Below are 15,091 nucleotides of genomic sequence, written 5' to 3'. Positions count from 1 at the left end.
GTAGAGGTAGAGGGAGGTTTGTTCTCCAGAGAGGTAGAGGTAGAGGGAGGTTTGTCCTCCAGAGTGGTAGAGGTAGAGGTAGAGGGAGGTTTGTCCTCCAGAGTGGTAGAGGTAGAGGTAGAGGGAGGTTTGTTCTCCAGAGAGGTAGAGGTAGAGGAAGGACACCTACTGCTTGGACTCGTGGTGACACACCTCCAGGGTGGGGTCGTTGTACAGCAGGGGGGCCTCCAGCTCGTTCACTCGGACCCTGTAGATGCGGCACTGCTTGCTGTTCAGCTTGATCCTGTTCAGGTTGACCACGGTGGGGAAGATGGTGAGCTCCACGTAGCCCTGGGGGGGGGAGGGGGGGGGGGAGTGAGAGGAGGGGGGAGGGAGGGAGGAGGGAGGGAGGGAAGGAGGGAGGAAACGAGTGAGAGGAAACGAGTGAAAGGAAGCGAGTGAAAGGAAACGAGTGAGAGGAAACGAGTGAGAGGAAGCGAGTGAGAGGAAACGAGTGAGAGGAAGCGAGTGAGAGGAAACGAGTGAGAGGAAACGAGTGAGAGGAAGCGAGTGAGAGGAAACGAGTGAGAGGAAACGAGTGAGAGGAAGCGAGTGAGAGGAAACGAGTGAGAGGAAGCGAGTGAGAGGAAACGAGTGAGAGGAAACGAGTGAGAGGAAGCGAGTGAGAGGAAACGAGTGAGAGGAAGCGAGTGAAGAAGCGAGTGAGAGGAAACGAGTGAGAGGAAACGAGTGAGAGGAAACGAGTGAGAGGAAGCGAGTGAAAGGAAACGAGTGAGAGCAAGCGAGTGAAAGGAAACGAGTGAGAGAAAGCGAGTGAAAGGAAACGAGTGAGAGAAAGCGAGTGAAAGGAAACGAGTGAAAGGAAACGAGTGAGAGCAAGCGAGTGAAAGGAAACGAGTGAAAGGAAACGAGTGAGAGAAAGCGAGTGAAAGGAAACGAGTGAAAGGAAACGAGTGAGAGAAAGCAAGTGAAAGGAAACGAGTGAGACAAAGCAAGTGAAAGGAAACGAGTGAGAGAAAGCGAGTGAAAGGAAACGAGTGAGAGAAAGCGAGTGAAAGGAAACGAGTGAAAGGAAACGAGTGAGAGAAAGCGAGTGAAAGGAAACGAGTGAAAGGAAACGAGTGAGAGCAAGCGAGTGAAAGGAAACGAGTGAAAGGAAACGAGTGAGAGAAAGCGAGTGAAAGGAAACGAGTGAAAGGAAACGAGTGAGAGAAAGCAAGTGAAAGGAAACGAGTGAGACAAAGCAAGTGAAAGGAAACGAGTGAGAGAAAGCGAGTGAAAGGAAACGAGTGAGAGAAAGCGAGTGAAAGGAAACGAGTGAAAGGAAACGAGCGAGAGAAAGCAAGTGAAAGGAAACGAGTGAGAGAAAGCGAGTGAAAGGAAACGAGTGAAAGGAAACGAGTGAGAGAAAGCAAGTGAAAGGAAACGAGTGAGACAAAGCAAGTGAAAGGAAACGAGTGAGAGAAAGCGAGTGAAAGGAAACGAGTGAAAGGAAACGAGTGAGAGAAAGCAAGTGAAAGGAAACGAGTGAGAGAAAGCAAGTGAAAGGAAGAATAAATGATGGAAGGTTAATGATGATTAATCAGTTAATAACTCTGTAACACACATTTAATGAATGGAGCAGTTTTCTTTACTTTCTTTATTGTCATTGCACAGAACATCACAGTGATGCCAAATAACCTTAAAACATCAAACTGTGCAATATCACACTGCAATTATTCCATTTTAATCTATCCCCTTTCTCATCCCGCTCTTTTGTTTATCGTTCATATGCACACGTATTAACTGTTTGCACTACTTTTTAAAAATATATTTAAATACGGTTTTTTTAATGCCTTTTTTACCGGTTGCTAAGCAACGACATTTCGTTGCCAGTTCCTCACTGTGTGATGTAACTTGTGCAATGACAACAAAGAAAGTCCAAGTCCGAGTGGAGCAGTTGTCTCTGGGGGGAAAAGTCAGATATTTGTAATAAAATCTACTCACAATGACGGATTTCCTCTGGAAGTTGATGTTGTTGATGCAAACCACCTGGTGGGTCGTAGAAACCGACAACAACAACAACAAAACCATTAGAGGATAAACAACATTTACACGTTCTGTTAACCGGAAAACGAGAGAATAAAGAGAACACTTATAATTTAAACGGCCGCGGACTCTCGAATCCTTTATCCTTTTTCCTGTTCATGGTCGCGGCTGTTTCTTAACCCGAGCTGTCCAGCAGGATGAGCGGGGAGCCCCGCGGAGCTGCAGCCGCTCGCAGCGCTCTGTCCTCGGCGTGCCTCTGTGGCGGTGCCCCGCTGTTTCCTCCGCACGGTCCTCCGCACGGGCGAAGCAGCCGCGAAACGCACTTTGCCCTGCGGTGTTACCGAACATAACACGTTGATTTAATGCGGGCTCCGCTCTCTGGACACCACAATACACACTTATTTCCACAAACAGGCGGCTGCTCGTAGCGAAGTAACGGCGGACGAAGTGTGCGCCGCCATGTTGTTTCTGACCTTTGAACTCCCGCCTAAAAATAAAAACAAATATTAATTTAACGTTATATTTTCAAACAGGCAGTTAAAAATCTACATGTACTTCATGATAACTAATAATATAACAATACTTTAATTTTTTTTAAATATTAATATTTTGTTCGTCTCGTCTACGTCATGAGTGGGCGGAGACTGTCTCTTAAAGGTACAGGAGCCTCTCGGCAGCTGTCACGCGCAAACCGTCTGCACACCGTGGTCACGACTCGCCCTGTCCGCACGAGAACGGAACCAGAGTGAGACCGGATCAAACACAGAAAGGCTTAATTGTGCAAAGATTAAGCAGAAATATACCAAAATATATTTGGTAAACGGACATAATTTTTGAAAATGTTTCAAAACGTCTCTTTAAAAATAAAACCTTGAAACGTTGTTGAGTAAACGGGGCCTGATAAAGCAAAGCAAAGCTGAATTGACGTCATTATACTATTATATTGTATGTTTATCAGGTTGAAAGTCACGAATATCTCTGACTAATTGAAATTCTCTTGATGAATAAAAAACACGATTACCTGCATGAAAAAAGCAGATTATTAACAATAGACGAAGTTATACAAGCATCACAGCACTTCGTATAATAACCCTCTCAGTATCCTCCAGAGCAAATGACCTTTCAAAACCAGAGTACTTGTTTCCAACACACTAACATGTACTGTACGAGTAGTAGACTTGATTTTTAATGAAAAAAAACCTCAATTTGAAGTAATTTTCACTACAGTTATGGACGATGGAATATCAAACTGTTCCTGACAATATTTCCACTGTAAAATCTAATAAAACACATAATTTAAAACGTGTTGAAGCGACTTGATGAGGCTGGAGCCACGTTGACTCCTGAACAGCGGTTAATCTGAACCAACAGGGATGTGAAATCTCCGGACGTCACGCCGGGACGCATGGAAAGAAACAGGAAGGAGCGTTTATCCGATGACCGGGAGGAGGTGATGGGATTAAATGTTCCCAGGTGAAGCTGTTTGGGGGCCACAGTCTCAGGAATTCAGCCGGGGAGGGGGGGGGGGGGGGGGGCAGCGGGACTCCCCGGCCTCACGCCGCGCCGTAAAGCCGCTTTGTGTGCAAAGTGCTCCGGTTTGCTTGGAGATTCCAAAACACAAACGACGGGACTGACGTGCTGCTTTGTCCTCCGGGGCAGATTCCTGCAGGCCGATCAATACGTTGGGGGGGGGGGGGGGGGGTGTTTCTGTCAGCAGAAAAAAAAAAGTCATAATTTGGTGGCCGTCTTGGCTCAGCGCCAGGAAATATCTGACTGCAGTGACCCCGGGGGGAGTGTGTGTGTGTGTGTGGGTGTGTGTGTGTGTGTGTGTGTGTGTGTGTGAGGGGGGGGGGGGGGACGGGTATAAATGTCCCACCACAGTCCACTGACCAGACTGTCACAGACCTCCAGGGCAGGACAAGGTAAGACCACTTGGGGATTGACAGGTGGACACTTTAATACAACATTATTTTAATATTTTAATATTTTAATATTTATTCACACTGTACTGATTCCACAGTTTACGACGCGTTTTCCTTGAATGATTGTGAAAGTGTGAAAGTGTACAGAAAAAAAGAAAAATGGACAACAGTATCGAGTAGCGGGTCCGATACGACACAGAGTACTTGTACTGAAACTGTTGAAAAGATTCCTGGATCACATGACGTCACTGTTGATCGTCCTGACGGCAGCAGGAAGACGAGATCAGGAGCGACGCCGCGGTTTGACTCAGTATTAATGAGGAAGATAAATGTAAGAGACTGGAAATGATGTTCTGACAAAATATCAAGAAAGTTCGTACAACACCAGCAACTTCATCACCAGCAACATGAGGACCAGCAACACGAGGACCAGCAGTCCACTTGATGTTGCTAAGTAATTTAACTGCTCAGTGGATCAGGAGGGCTTTACTCTGAGTTGTGCTACATGCTACATGCTAAAGAGTTTCAGGCTCAAACACCAGTGATGCTACATGCTAAAGAGTTTCAGGCTCAAACACCAGTGATGCTACATGCTAAAGAGTTTCAGGCTCAAACACCAGTGATGCTACATGCTAAAGAGTTTCAGGCTCAAACACCAGTGATGCTACATGCTAAAGAGTTTCAGGTTGAAATACCAGTGATGCTACATGCTATAGAGTTTCAGGCTCAAGCACCAGTGATGCTACATGCTAAAGAGTTTCAGGCTCAAACACCAGTGATGCTACATGCTAAAGAGTTTCAGGCTCAAACACCAGTGATGCTACATGCTAAAGAGTTTCAGGCTCAAACACCAGTGATGCTACATGCTAAAGAGTTTCAGGCTCAAACACCAGTGATGCTACATGCTAAAGAGTTTCAGGTTGAAATACCAGTGATGCTACATGCTAAAGAGTTTCAGGTTGAAATACCAGTGATGCTACATGCGAAAGAGTTTCAGGCTGAAATACCAGCGATGCTACATGCTATAGAGTTTCAGGCTCAAACACCAGTGATGCTACATGCTAAAGAGTTTCAGGCTGAAATACCAGCGATGCTACATGCTACATGCTAAAGAGTTTCAGGCTCAAATACCAGTGATGCTACATGCTACATGCTAAAGAGTTTCAGGCTCAAACACCAGTGATGCTATATGCTACATGCTAAAGAGTTTCAGGCTCAAACACCAGCGATGCTACATGCTACATGCTACAACGCTTAAAACTTGTTGTGGTATCGGTGCGTTTCCTAATTCTTCTACATACATTTAAAACAACTTAGTTTCTTGATTTTTACTCTTTTCTGAATAATTTATTTCCACTATTATCATCACCTCCATTATTTCATATACTATTGAATTACCATTGAATGAATAAAATAATAAAAATTAAAACCAGAAGAAATAAGCACAAGCTTATTAACGCCCCACGTTATTCTTGTTTTGTCTCTTCTTCTTTTTGTTCAATTGACTCAGTTAAAGTTTCACATCCTAAACTTCCACACAGTAAGTCCGATTTGGAAAATCAATTAGTTATACAATACGTATAGATAGTGCTGCATTATATAGTATCTGCTCTTGTCGTCTCTAAAAGCTGACCTTTGTACTCAGACGTGTTTTATTTGTTGTTCTGTCACATAGTTCTTCATGTTTTAACATATAATGTTTGCTAGAATGAGAACAATTTGTGATGTTTTGTTTAAATCTGAAAAAAACAAAATCCCATTTATGTTCAGTTGTGGTTTATGTGGTTAAAGTGATGTAATGTAAATTAATGTCAATTTTACAGTTATTTAATCATTTTGACAAAAAATACAGGAGTGGTTATATTATATATAATATAGAATTATGAACAAAATATTTTAATTACATTTAGATCTACTTCCTATTTTTTGTTTAAAGTAAAGTTTGCTGTTTCCGGAGGAACGTCTTCAACGTGTCAGCAAAGGGATTTGAACCTGCGTCTCCCGCCAAACTAAAAGCAAGCCGTGACGTTTGTGTTCGTCCACAGATGAAGGTTGAAGTTCTGTCCTCCTTCCTGCTGCTGCTCTCCGGCGCCCGGAGCTTCCAGTACGCCGAGCTGGCGCAGTATGTGGACGCTCAGCAGGAACGATACGTCGAGGTGTGACATCGTCTTCTCCTGGAAACCTACCAACCTAACTACCCACCAATCAACCTACCAACCTACCTACCAACCAACCTACCTACCAATCAACCTACCTACCAACCAACCTACCTACCAATCAACCTACCTACCTACCAATCAACCTACCTACCAACCAACCTACCTACCAATCAACCTACCTACCTACCTACCAACCAACCTACCTACCAATCAACCAACCAACCTACCTACCAACCAACCTACCTACCAATCAACCAACCTACCTACCTACCAATCAACCAACCTACCTACCTACCAATCAACCAACCAACCTACCTACCAACCAACCTACCTACCAATCAACCAACCTACCTACCTACCAAACTAACTACCCACCAATCAACCAACCAACCTACCTACCAATCAACCAACCTACCAACCTACCAACCAACCAACCAACCAACCTACCAACCAACCTACCAATCAACCTACCTACCAATCAATCTACCAAACTACCTACCAACCTGCCTACCTACCCACCAACCTACCTTCCAACCTACCTACCTTCCAACCTACCAACCTACCAACCTACCAACCAATCAATCTACTAAACTACCTACCAACCAACCCACCAATCAACCAACCAACCTACCTACCAATCAACCTACCAAACTACCTACCTACCAACCTACCTACCCACCAACCTACCAACCTACCGACAAACCTACCAACCAACCTACCAACCAACCAACCAACCTACCAACCTACCTACCAATCAACCTACCAAACTACCTACCTACCTACCAACCTACCTACCTACCTACCAACCTACCTACCTACCTACCAACCTACCTACCAACCAACCAACCTACCAACCTACCAACCAACCAACCAGTTTCTCAGTTAGTTCAATCCTCCAGACGAGTAAAGGACGAAGCCCCCTGCTGTGTTTCAGAGTTTGAGGGACTGGGTTTCCATCGAAAGCGACTCGAGCAACGTCCAGAGGAGAGGCGACCTCCACCGCATGATGGAGACGGCGGCGCAGAAGCTGAGGCTGATGGGCGGCACGGTGGAGCTGGTGGACATCGGAGAACAAGAGGTCAGTGACAGAACCGTTCTCTCAGGTTGAGTTGGAGGTTGGGTTCACTTCCTGAAGACGGGCGGAGCTGGGACACGATTGTGATTTGGGGCAACGTACTGTACCTCCCCAAGATGGCGGCGCTGTAGACTTGTAGACTTGTTCTGGTGAACCTTGTTGTCTGTCGTTCCAGTGAACCTTGTTGTCTGTCGTTCTAGTGAACGTTGTTGTCTGTCGTTCTAGTGAACCTTGTTGTCTGTCGTTCTGGTGAACCTCGTTGTCTGTCGTTCTGGTGAACCTCGTTGTCTGTCGTTCTGGTGAACCTTGTTGTCTGTCGTTCTAGTGAACCTCGTTGTCTGTCGTTCTAGTGAACCTTGTTGTCTGTCGTTCTAGTGAACCTCGTTGTCTGTCGTTCTGGTGAACCTCGTTGTCTGTCGTTCTGGTGAACCTTGTCTGTCGTTCTAGTGAACCTCGTTGTCTGTCGTTCTGGTGAACCTTGTTGTCTGTCGTTCTGGAGAACCTTGTTGTCTGTCGTTCTGGTGAACCTTGTTGTCTGTCGTTCCAGTGAACCTTGTTGTCTGTCGTTCTAGTGAACCTCGTTGTCTGTCGTTCTGGTGAACCTTGTTGTCTGTCGTTCTAGTGAACCTCGTTGTCTGTCGTTCTAGTGAACCTTGTTGTCTGTCGTTCTAGTGAACCTCGTTGTCTGTCGTTCTGGTGAACCTTGTCTGTCGTTCTAGTGAACCTCGTTGTCTGTCGTTCTGGTGAACCTTGTTGTCTGTCGTTCTGGAGAACCTTGTTGTCTGTCGTTCTGGTGAACCTTGTTGTCTGTCGTTCTGGAGAACCTTGTTGTCTGTCGTTCTGGAGAACCTTGTTGTCTGTCGTTCTGGTGAACCTTGTTGTCTGTCGTTCTAGTGAACCTTGTTGTCTGTCGTTCTGGTGAACCTTGTTGTCTGTCGTTCTAGTGAACCTTGTTGCCTGTCGTTCTAGTGAACCTCGTTGTCTGTCGTTCTAGTGAACCTCGTTGTCTGTCGTTCTGGTGAACCTTGTTGTCTGTCGTTCTGGTGAACCTTGTTGTCTGTCGTTCTAGTGAACCTTGTTGTCTGTCGTTCTGGAGAACCTTGTTGTCTGTCGTTCTGGTGAACCTTGTTGTCTGTCGTTCTAGTGAACCTTGTTGTCTGTCGTTCTGGTGAACCTTGTTGTCTGTCGTTCTGGTGAACCTTGTTGTCTGTCGTTCTAGTGAACCTCGTTGTCTGTCGTTCTAGTGAACCTCGTTGTCTGTCGTTCTGGTGAACCTTGTTGTCTGTCGTCCCTGCAGCTGCCGGACGGGACGACGTTGGCGTTGCCCAAAGTGGTGACGGCTCAGTTTGGCAGCGACCCGGTCAAGCGTACGGTGTGCGTGTACGGCCACGTGGACGTACAGCCCGCCAAGCTGGCGGACGGCTGGGCGACCGACCCGTACAACCTCACCGACATCAACGGTCAGATCCGTCTTCAGATCCGTCTTCAGAACCGTCTTCAGAACACATCGTCTGCAACACATTTCTTTAAGATTCTAGTACATTTTTCCTTAAATAACCACAAAGAATCGTCACATTGCTGAGCGCGACGACAGAATTTGATCAAAGCATTACTGGGCGAACCAAAGGAACCCTGCAGGATCCTGTCAGACCCTCGGTGGTTCCTCCGTCCAAGAAAGAAAGAAAGTAAAGGTTCTGTGTGGTTTTCAGGGAACCTGTACGGACGAGGAGCGTCCGACAACAAGGCGCCAGTTTTAGCCTGGATCCACGCCGTCGAGGCTTATCAAGCCCTCAGTCTGGTGAGAGGAGGTTCACCAGCCAGTCATCCATCCAGCATCCATCCATCCATCCATCCATCCATCCAGCATCCATCATCCATCATCCATCCATCAATCCATCCAGCCATCTAGCATCCATCCATCCATCCATCTAGCATCCATCCATCCAGCATCCATCCATCCATCCATCTAGCATCCATCCATCCAGCATCCATCCATCCATCCATCCAGCATCCAGCCATCCATCATCCATCCATCCAGCCAGCCAGCCATCCAGCCATCCATCAATCCATCCAGCATCAAGTCAGCCATCCATCCACCCATCCATTCATCCAGCATCCATCCATCCATCCATCTAGCATCCATCCATCCAGCATCCATCCATCCATCCGTCCAGCATCCAGCCATCCATCATCCATCCATCCAGCCAGCCAGCCATCCAGCCATCCATCAATCCATCCAGCATCAAGTCAGCCATCCATCCACCCATCCATTCATCCAGCATCCATCCATCCATCCATCTAGCATCCATCCATCCAGCATCCATCCATCCATCCATCCAGCATCCAGCCATCCATCATCCATCCATCCAGCCAGCCAGCCATCCATCCATCCATCAATCCATCCAGCATCAAGTCAGCCATCCATCCACCCATCCATTCATCCACCCATCCAGCCACCCATCCATCCATCCATCCAGCATCCATCCATCCATCCATCCAGCCATCCATCCATCCATCCATCCATCCACCCATCCATCCATCCATCCATCCATCCATCTGAAACAGTAGATGATAGTAGCAGTATCTCCACGGTGAAGGGTTCCTCAGGTCCGGTGATGTACTGAACTGTCCCTCCGGCCTCCAGGACCTTCCTGTGAACGTGAAGTTCGTGATCGAGGGCATGGAGGAGACGGGCTCCAACGGGCTGGACGCCCTGATCCTGGCCCAGAGAGACACCTTCTTCTCGGACGTGGACTACATCATCATCTCGGACTGCGGCTGGCTCAGCAGGAGGCCGGCGCTCACCTACGGCACCAGAGGCAACTGCTACTTCTTCGCCGAGGTCGTGTTCCGGCGGCGGACGGAATCGGGACGGATTCTTCTTTTCCTCCCCTGCTGACGTCTTCTTCTGGTGTTTGTTTGCAGGTTGAAGGACCCAAGCAGGACCTGCACTCCGGGGTTTATGGAGGAACTGTGATCGAACCCATGACGGACCTCGTCGGCATCCTTGGTGAGGAAACGATCTGAAGACAACGCAGAACTCTGCTTCCATTTTGGGGATTGTCTACAAGACAACGCGGCACGGAGCCACCAAAAACGCAACTTTTTATAAATGGATGTTGCTGTCTAGATTCTAGACAGTGATGTGATTTTCAAGATTAAACCAGCCTGAGCAGCTCTGTCTAGACAGAAACATGATTTTCTAGATTAAACCAGCCTGAGCAGCTCTGTCTAGACAGAAACATGATTTTCTAGATTAAACCAGCCTGAGCAGCTCTGTCTAGACAGAAACATGATTTTCTAGATTAAACCAGCCTGAGCAGCTCTGTCTAGACAGAAACATGATTTTCTAGATTAAACCAGCCTGAGCAGCTCTGTCTAGACAGAAACATGATTTTCTATATTAAACCAGCCTGAGCAGCTCCGTCTAGACAGAAACATGATTTTCTAGATTAAACCAGCCTGAGCAGCTCCGTCTAGACAGAAACATGATTTTCTAGATTAAACCAGCCTGAGCAGCTCTGTCTAGACAGAAACATGATTTTCTAGATTAAACCAGCTCTATCTAGACAGTAACATGATTTTCTAGATTAAACCAGCCTGAGCAGCTCTATCTAGACAGTAACATGATTTTCTAGATTAAACCAGCCTGAGCAGCTCTGTCTAGACAGTGACATGATTTTCTAGATTAAGGTATCTAGGTATCGTCTGTTCCAGAACCAAGCCGGGTCCATGAGGAAAGTGTAAGCACACTGTTTTGTCTTCACTCTGCAGACACACTGATTAGTCCCAGTGGGAAGATCCTGGTTCCTGGGATCCGGGAGGCGGTGGCTCCGCTCTCTGATGAGGAGTGGAAGATGTACCAGGATGTCCAGTTTGACATGGAAAACTACAAGAACAAAACCGGTGTGAACCAGCTGATGTACAACAACAAGGTAACTTTAGTCCAGCGGTGGCTGGAGGTCAACTTCTTCATTATTATTTGATTCCAGCCAAAGTTAACTTCACTTAAATACAGTGTCTTTATAAACCACATGACAACAACTTAGCCTCTTTTTGATTGATAGAGCCCCCTAGTGGTGAAACATTACAGTTATTTTAAACAGCTAGTGAATAGAGAGCCCCCTAGTGGTGAAATATTACAGTTCTTTTAAACAGCTACAGATAATTATTAAATAAAGTTTAATGTACTTCAGGGACCACATACAGTCCAGTTTCATATTCACATATAAAATATTGCTATATAAACCTTTAAATTAAGACCTTTAAGTAGTGTTTTCTTTTTCTAGAAGTTTTCTTTGTTGTGGTCACAGTGTATAGAATTAAATTGTCCATATTTTTTACAAGGTCAAACAGAAAATGGTTACAATCTCAACAGGAAGTCAATTTTAATGAAACATTCTGGGGATGCAGGTTGATTTGTTGGCTCACATGTGGCGATACCCGACGGTCAGCATCCACGGCATTGAGGGGGCTTTCTCCGACGCCGGCACCAAGACCGTCATCCCTGCCAAGGTCACGGCCAAATTCTCCATCAGACAAGTTCCCAGCATGGAGCCGGCCCTGGTCAAGAAACAGGTGAGACTCTGAACCGTTGGACGGACGAAGTGAAGAGTCTTTCGTCAACTGTTGGACTTGTTGGACTTGTTGGACTTGTTGGTCTGCAGGTGACGGACTACCTTCACTCCGTCTTCGCCAAGAGGAAGAGTCCCAACAAGCTGAAGGTCACCATGGTGATCGGGGCCAAACCGTGGCTGGCGGACACTCAGCATCCGCTCTACGAGGCCGGGAAGGCCGCCGTCAAGAGAGGTCTTCTACCGTCCTGGCTCACCGTGGACTACATCTCATTATAGAGCATCTTCCTCCTCTGACGACAGATTATAGAGCATCTCCCTCCTCTGACATCAGATTATAGAGCATCTTCCTCCTCTAACATCAGATTATAGAGCATCTTCCTCCTCTAACATCAGATTATAGAGCATCTTCCTCCTCTGACATCAGATTATAGAGCATCTTCCTCCTCTAACATCAGATTATAGAGCATATTCCCCCTCTAACACCAGATTATAGAGCATCTTCTTCCTCTAACACCAGATTATAGAGCATCTTCCTCCTCTAACATCAGATTATAGAGCATCTCCCCCCTCTAACATCAGATTATAGAGCATCTTCCTCCTCCAACATCAGATTATAGAGCATCTTCCTCCTCCAACATCAGATTATAGAGCAGAGGAACCAGAGAGCTGTAGGTTGCTGAACCCTGTTATAGATCAAAGGAAAATGCCAAAACTGACTCCCACTAGTGGCCTAACATGAGAACTACATTATTTTCAGTGTTCTTGACGTTTCTATGTAAACCTTCCGTACATCAGAATGTTGCTATGGAAACGTGAAATGTCTTGTAAACGGGCGTCAGTCAGCTGAGTTGAACTTCCCTTTGAAGCGGCTGATATGTTGGTAGAATCAGAACCGAGGCAGCCGAAGGCGTTTTAATCTTTAGTTGTGTCGAGAGACTGTAAAACAGGCGAGTCACCGTGAGAACCTGCACCTGACAGCTGCCGTCGCTTTCCTTACGTTTTCCTTATGCTTTCCTTACGTTGTCTGCATTCTGCAGTGTTTGACATGGATCCTGACCTGATCCGCGAGGGCGGGACCATCCCCATCGCCAGAACCTTCCAGGATGTGACGGGGAAAAGCATCATCATGATGCCCATCGGAGGCTTCGACGACGGGTTGCACTCCCAGAACGAGAAGATGAGCAGGTACGACCACACCACCGATCAGTTCCTGAGACCGTACTGTGAAAAAGGCAGCGTAGATTTTGTGCAATCCACGATGCAGGTAGAGGTTTCAAGAGCGATTCAGGTACCGTCCAGCTCCAGACCGTCCTGACGGAACGGTGACGGAACCACCGAGGCTCCGGAGCCGAACGCCAACCAGGAGGCACATCTGAAGTTGAACGTCACATTTTATTTCAAGCTAAGACAAAGGAGTCTCAAGGACGGCGGTCTCACTGAGCAGAAGGTGTTCGTCAACGCTCACAAGACTTCCTGGCGACCGACCGTCCGGCGGTGACGGTCCGGCGCCGGTGCGGAGAGGGAAGCCTCTCCGTGAGCGGAACGACCTGGACGATGGTCGCGTGACTCCTCCTGCTTTGCTAACCGGCCTCTCTTCTCTTCGTCTGGAAGGTACAACTACATCGAAGGCACCAAGTACTTCATCGCCTACCTGCACGAAGTGTCGCAGATCAAGACGAGCAGCGTGTGATGAAGCCTCAACCAGGATCCTGAGAGTCTACTGCGTCTATCTATCTATCTATCTATCTATCTGGATTGTTCCTTCATCATCCACTCTGTATATGTTGCATATTCTCATGCTCATACAAGCCAGGCTGTTCTGTCAATGTGTGTTTGTGTGTCGTCTAGTAAAAGACGTACAAAGCAGTCTTGTGTCGCGCAAAATCAACCAAACAATCTTCATCAAGCACTATAATAAAAATGCAGCACAGTTCAATTGACAGTGTGTGTAAAGTTGTACTGAACATATTTGAACTGATACTTGAAGTTGAGACATCTTTTTAATTTTTGTATATTTAAACTGTGCCTCCTCTGTATAGATAGAAAATTCAATTCAACTCAATTATATTATATTATTATTTAGCACAATATGACCAAATACATGAATTCAAACAGACTTCTCAGAGGTTATTCAGCATATTTATTTGTCTAATACAGTCTTACACAACGGTACAAAGAGAGAGAGCGAGAGAGAGAGAGAGAGAGAACACATTTAAACGTTCCTAGTTTCAGAAGAAACGGTTAATTTCTCTACGTTTGTCTTCATTTACTCACAAACCAGCCGAGACTCTCCTCAAACCAGGATGAAACCTCTGGATCACATCTGTCTCTGGTCGAGGAGGAGATTTACGTCACAATTTGTGACTTCCTGTTTTTTTTTCCAGGATTCTGATTGGCTCTCGTGGCTTCATGCTTCTGGCCACACTGCCCCCTGCAGGCCTGGCGGCTCATAGCAGCTCTGAACCAGGTGACATGAGGGTCAGTGTGGAAATTAACATCTAGGTTTTTTTTAAACGTAGAGAAAGAAATGTCAGTTAAAAAAAAAAAAAAGTGGATCAGAGAGGAAGTGGATGGACACATGACGTCAAAATAAAACCACCAAGTTGGATTGTTATTATGGTGACTGTCAAAATAAAAGCACCAAGTCCAGGAGACTGGATGGAGGCTGATGTTCGTCACGGTACTAAAATCATTCCTGCTTCAGTTTGCATCACCAAATATTCATGAATGATTCCGCTTCAGGACCTTTGAGTAGATTTAATGGGCAGCAGTTTTCACATCCGTCGCTTTGTTCCGTGTTTTCGTTCTCACAAGCAGCGTTTTAATCTGAAGGTCACACCCGGAGCAGGAAGTGGTGCAGAGGGACCCTGGTGTTGAGAAGAAGCCGGGTCCCACTCTTCAGCGGCCTGATTCACAACACCAGCTGACCCTCCTCACCTCGCCTGGCCTCGCCTCGCCTCACCTCACCTCGCCTCAGAGGGCTGCAGGCAGCAGCAGTGCAGCTTGTCTCCACCAGGGGGCGCTTTGCATCTTTCTTTCTCAGCACTTGCATCCGGTGAGGCCGCTGCTCCAGCCGCCCTGCAGGAAATGACACAGAGACACTCTGCCATTAACATCTATCTATCTATCTATCTATCTATCTATCTATCTATCCATCCATCTATCTATCTATCCATCTATCCATCTATCTAGTTACTGCACTGTTGTTAAATGTTTAATTAACTGATTCCCCACAATGAAGCTCAGCCTGATTTAAAAAAGCATCAAATCCTCTCTCGTCGTTATTATATATATATAATAATGACATTAATCATGGCGCCGTGCAGTTCG

At 46.4% G+C, this 15,091-nt stretch overlaps 2 protein-coding genes across 2 annotated transcripts in view; one reads left to right on the top strand and one right to left on the bottom strand.

Annotated features, from left to right (window-relative positions):
- Positions 1-2,475, bottom strand: part of taf2 (TAF2 RNA polymerase II, TATA box binding protein (TBP)-associated factor) — a 37,812-nt gene extending 35,337 nt beyond the window's left edge. The window contains 3 exon segments of the mRNA XM_080500225.1: positions 170-330; positions 1,987-2,041; positions 2,139-2,475. Of these exon segments, the coding sequence (XP_080356351.1) occupies positions 170-330; positions 1,987-2,041; positions 2,139-2,188 (266 nt within the window). The 5' untranslated portion in view covers positions 2,189-2,475.
- Positions 2,476-5,995: 3,520 nt separating this feature from the next.
- Positions 5,996-13,451, top strand: cndp1 (carnosine dipeptidase 1; the record flags this gene model as incomplete). Its single annotated transcript, XM_080501408.1, has 11 exons — positions 5,996-6,106; positions 7,044-7,187; positions 8,482-8,644; positions 8,894-8,982; positions 9,829-10,026; positions 10,110-10,194; positions 10,959-11,119; positions 11,598-11,762; positions 11,852-11,993; positions 12,799-12,946; positions 13,373-13,451. 11 exons carry the CDS (start codon positions 5,996-5,998, stop codon positions 13,449-13,451), a joined length of 1,485 nt encoding a protein of 494 aa, XP_080357534.1.
- Positions 13,452-15,091: the final 1,640 nt, after the last annotated feature.

This window comes from Blennius ocellaris, assembly GCF_963422515.1.
Source record: "Blennius ocellaris genome assembly, chromosome: 8".
Taxonomy (NCBI): domain Eukaryota; kingdom Metazoa; phylum Chordata; class Actinopteri; order Blenniiformes; family Blenniidae; genus Blennius; species Blennius ocellaris.
Note: the sequence above shows the minus strand (reverse complement) of the source record. Positions and strands in the feature narration are given on the sequence as shown.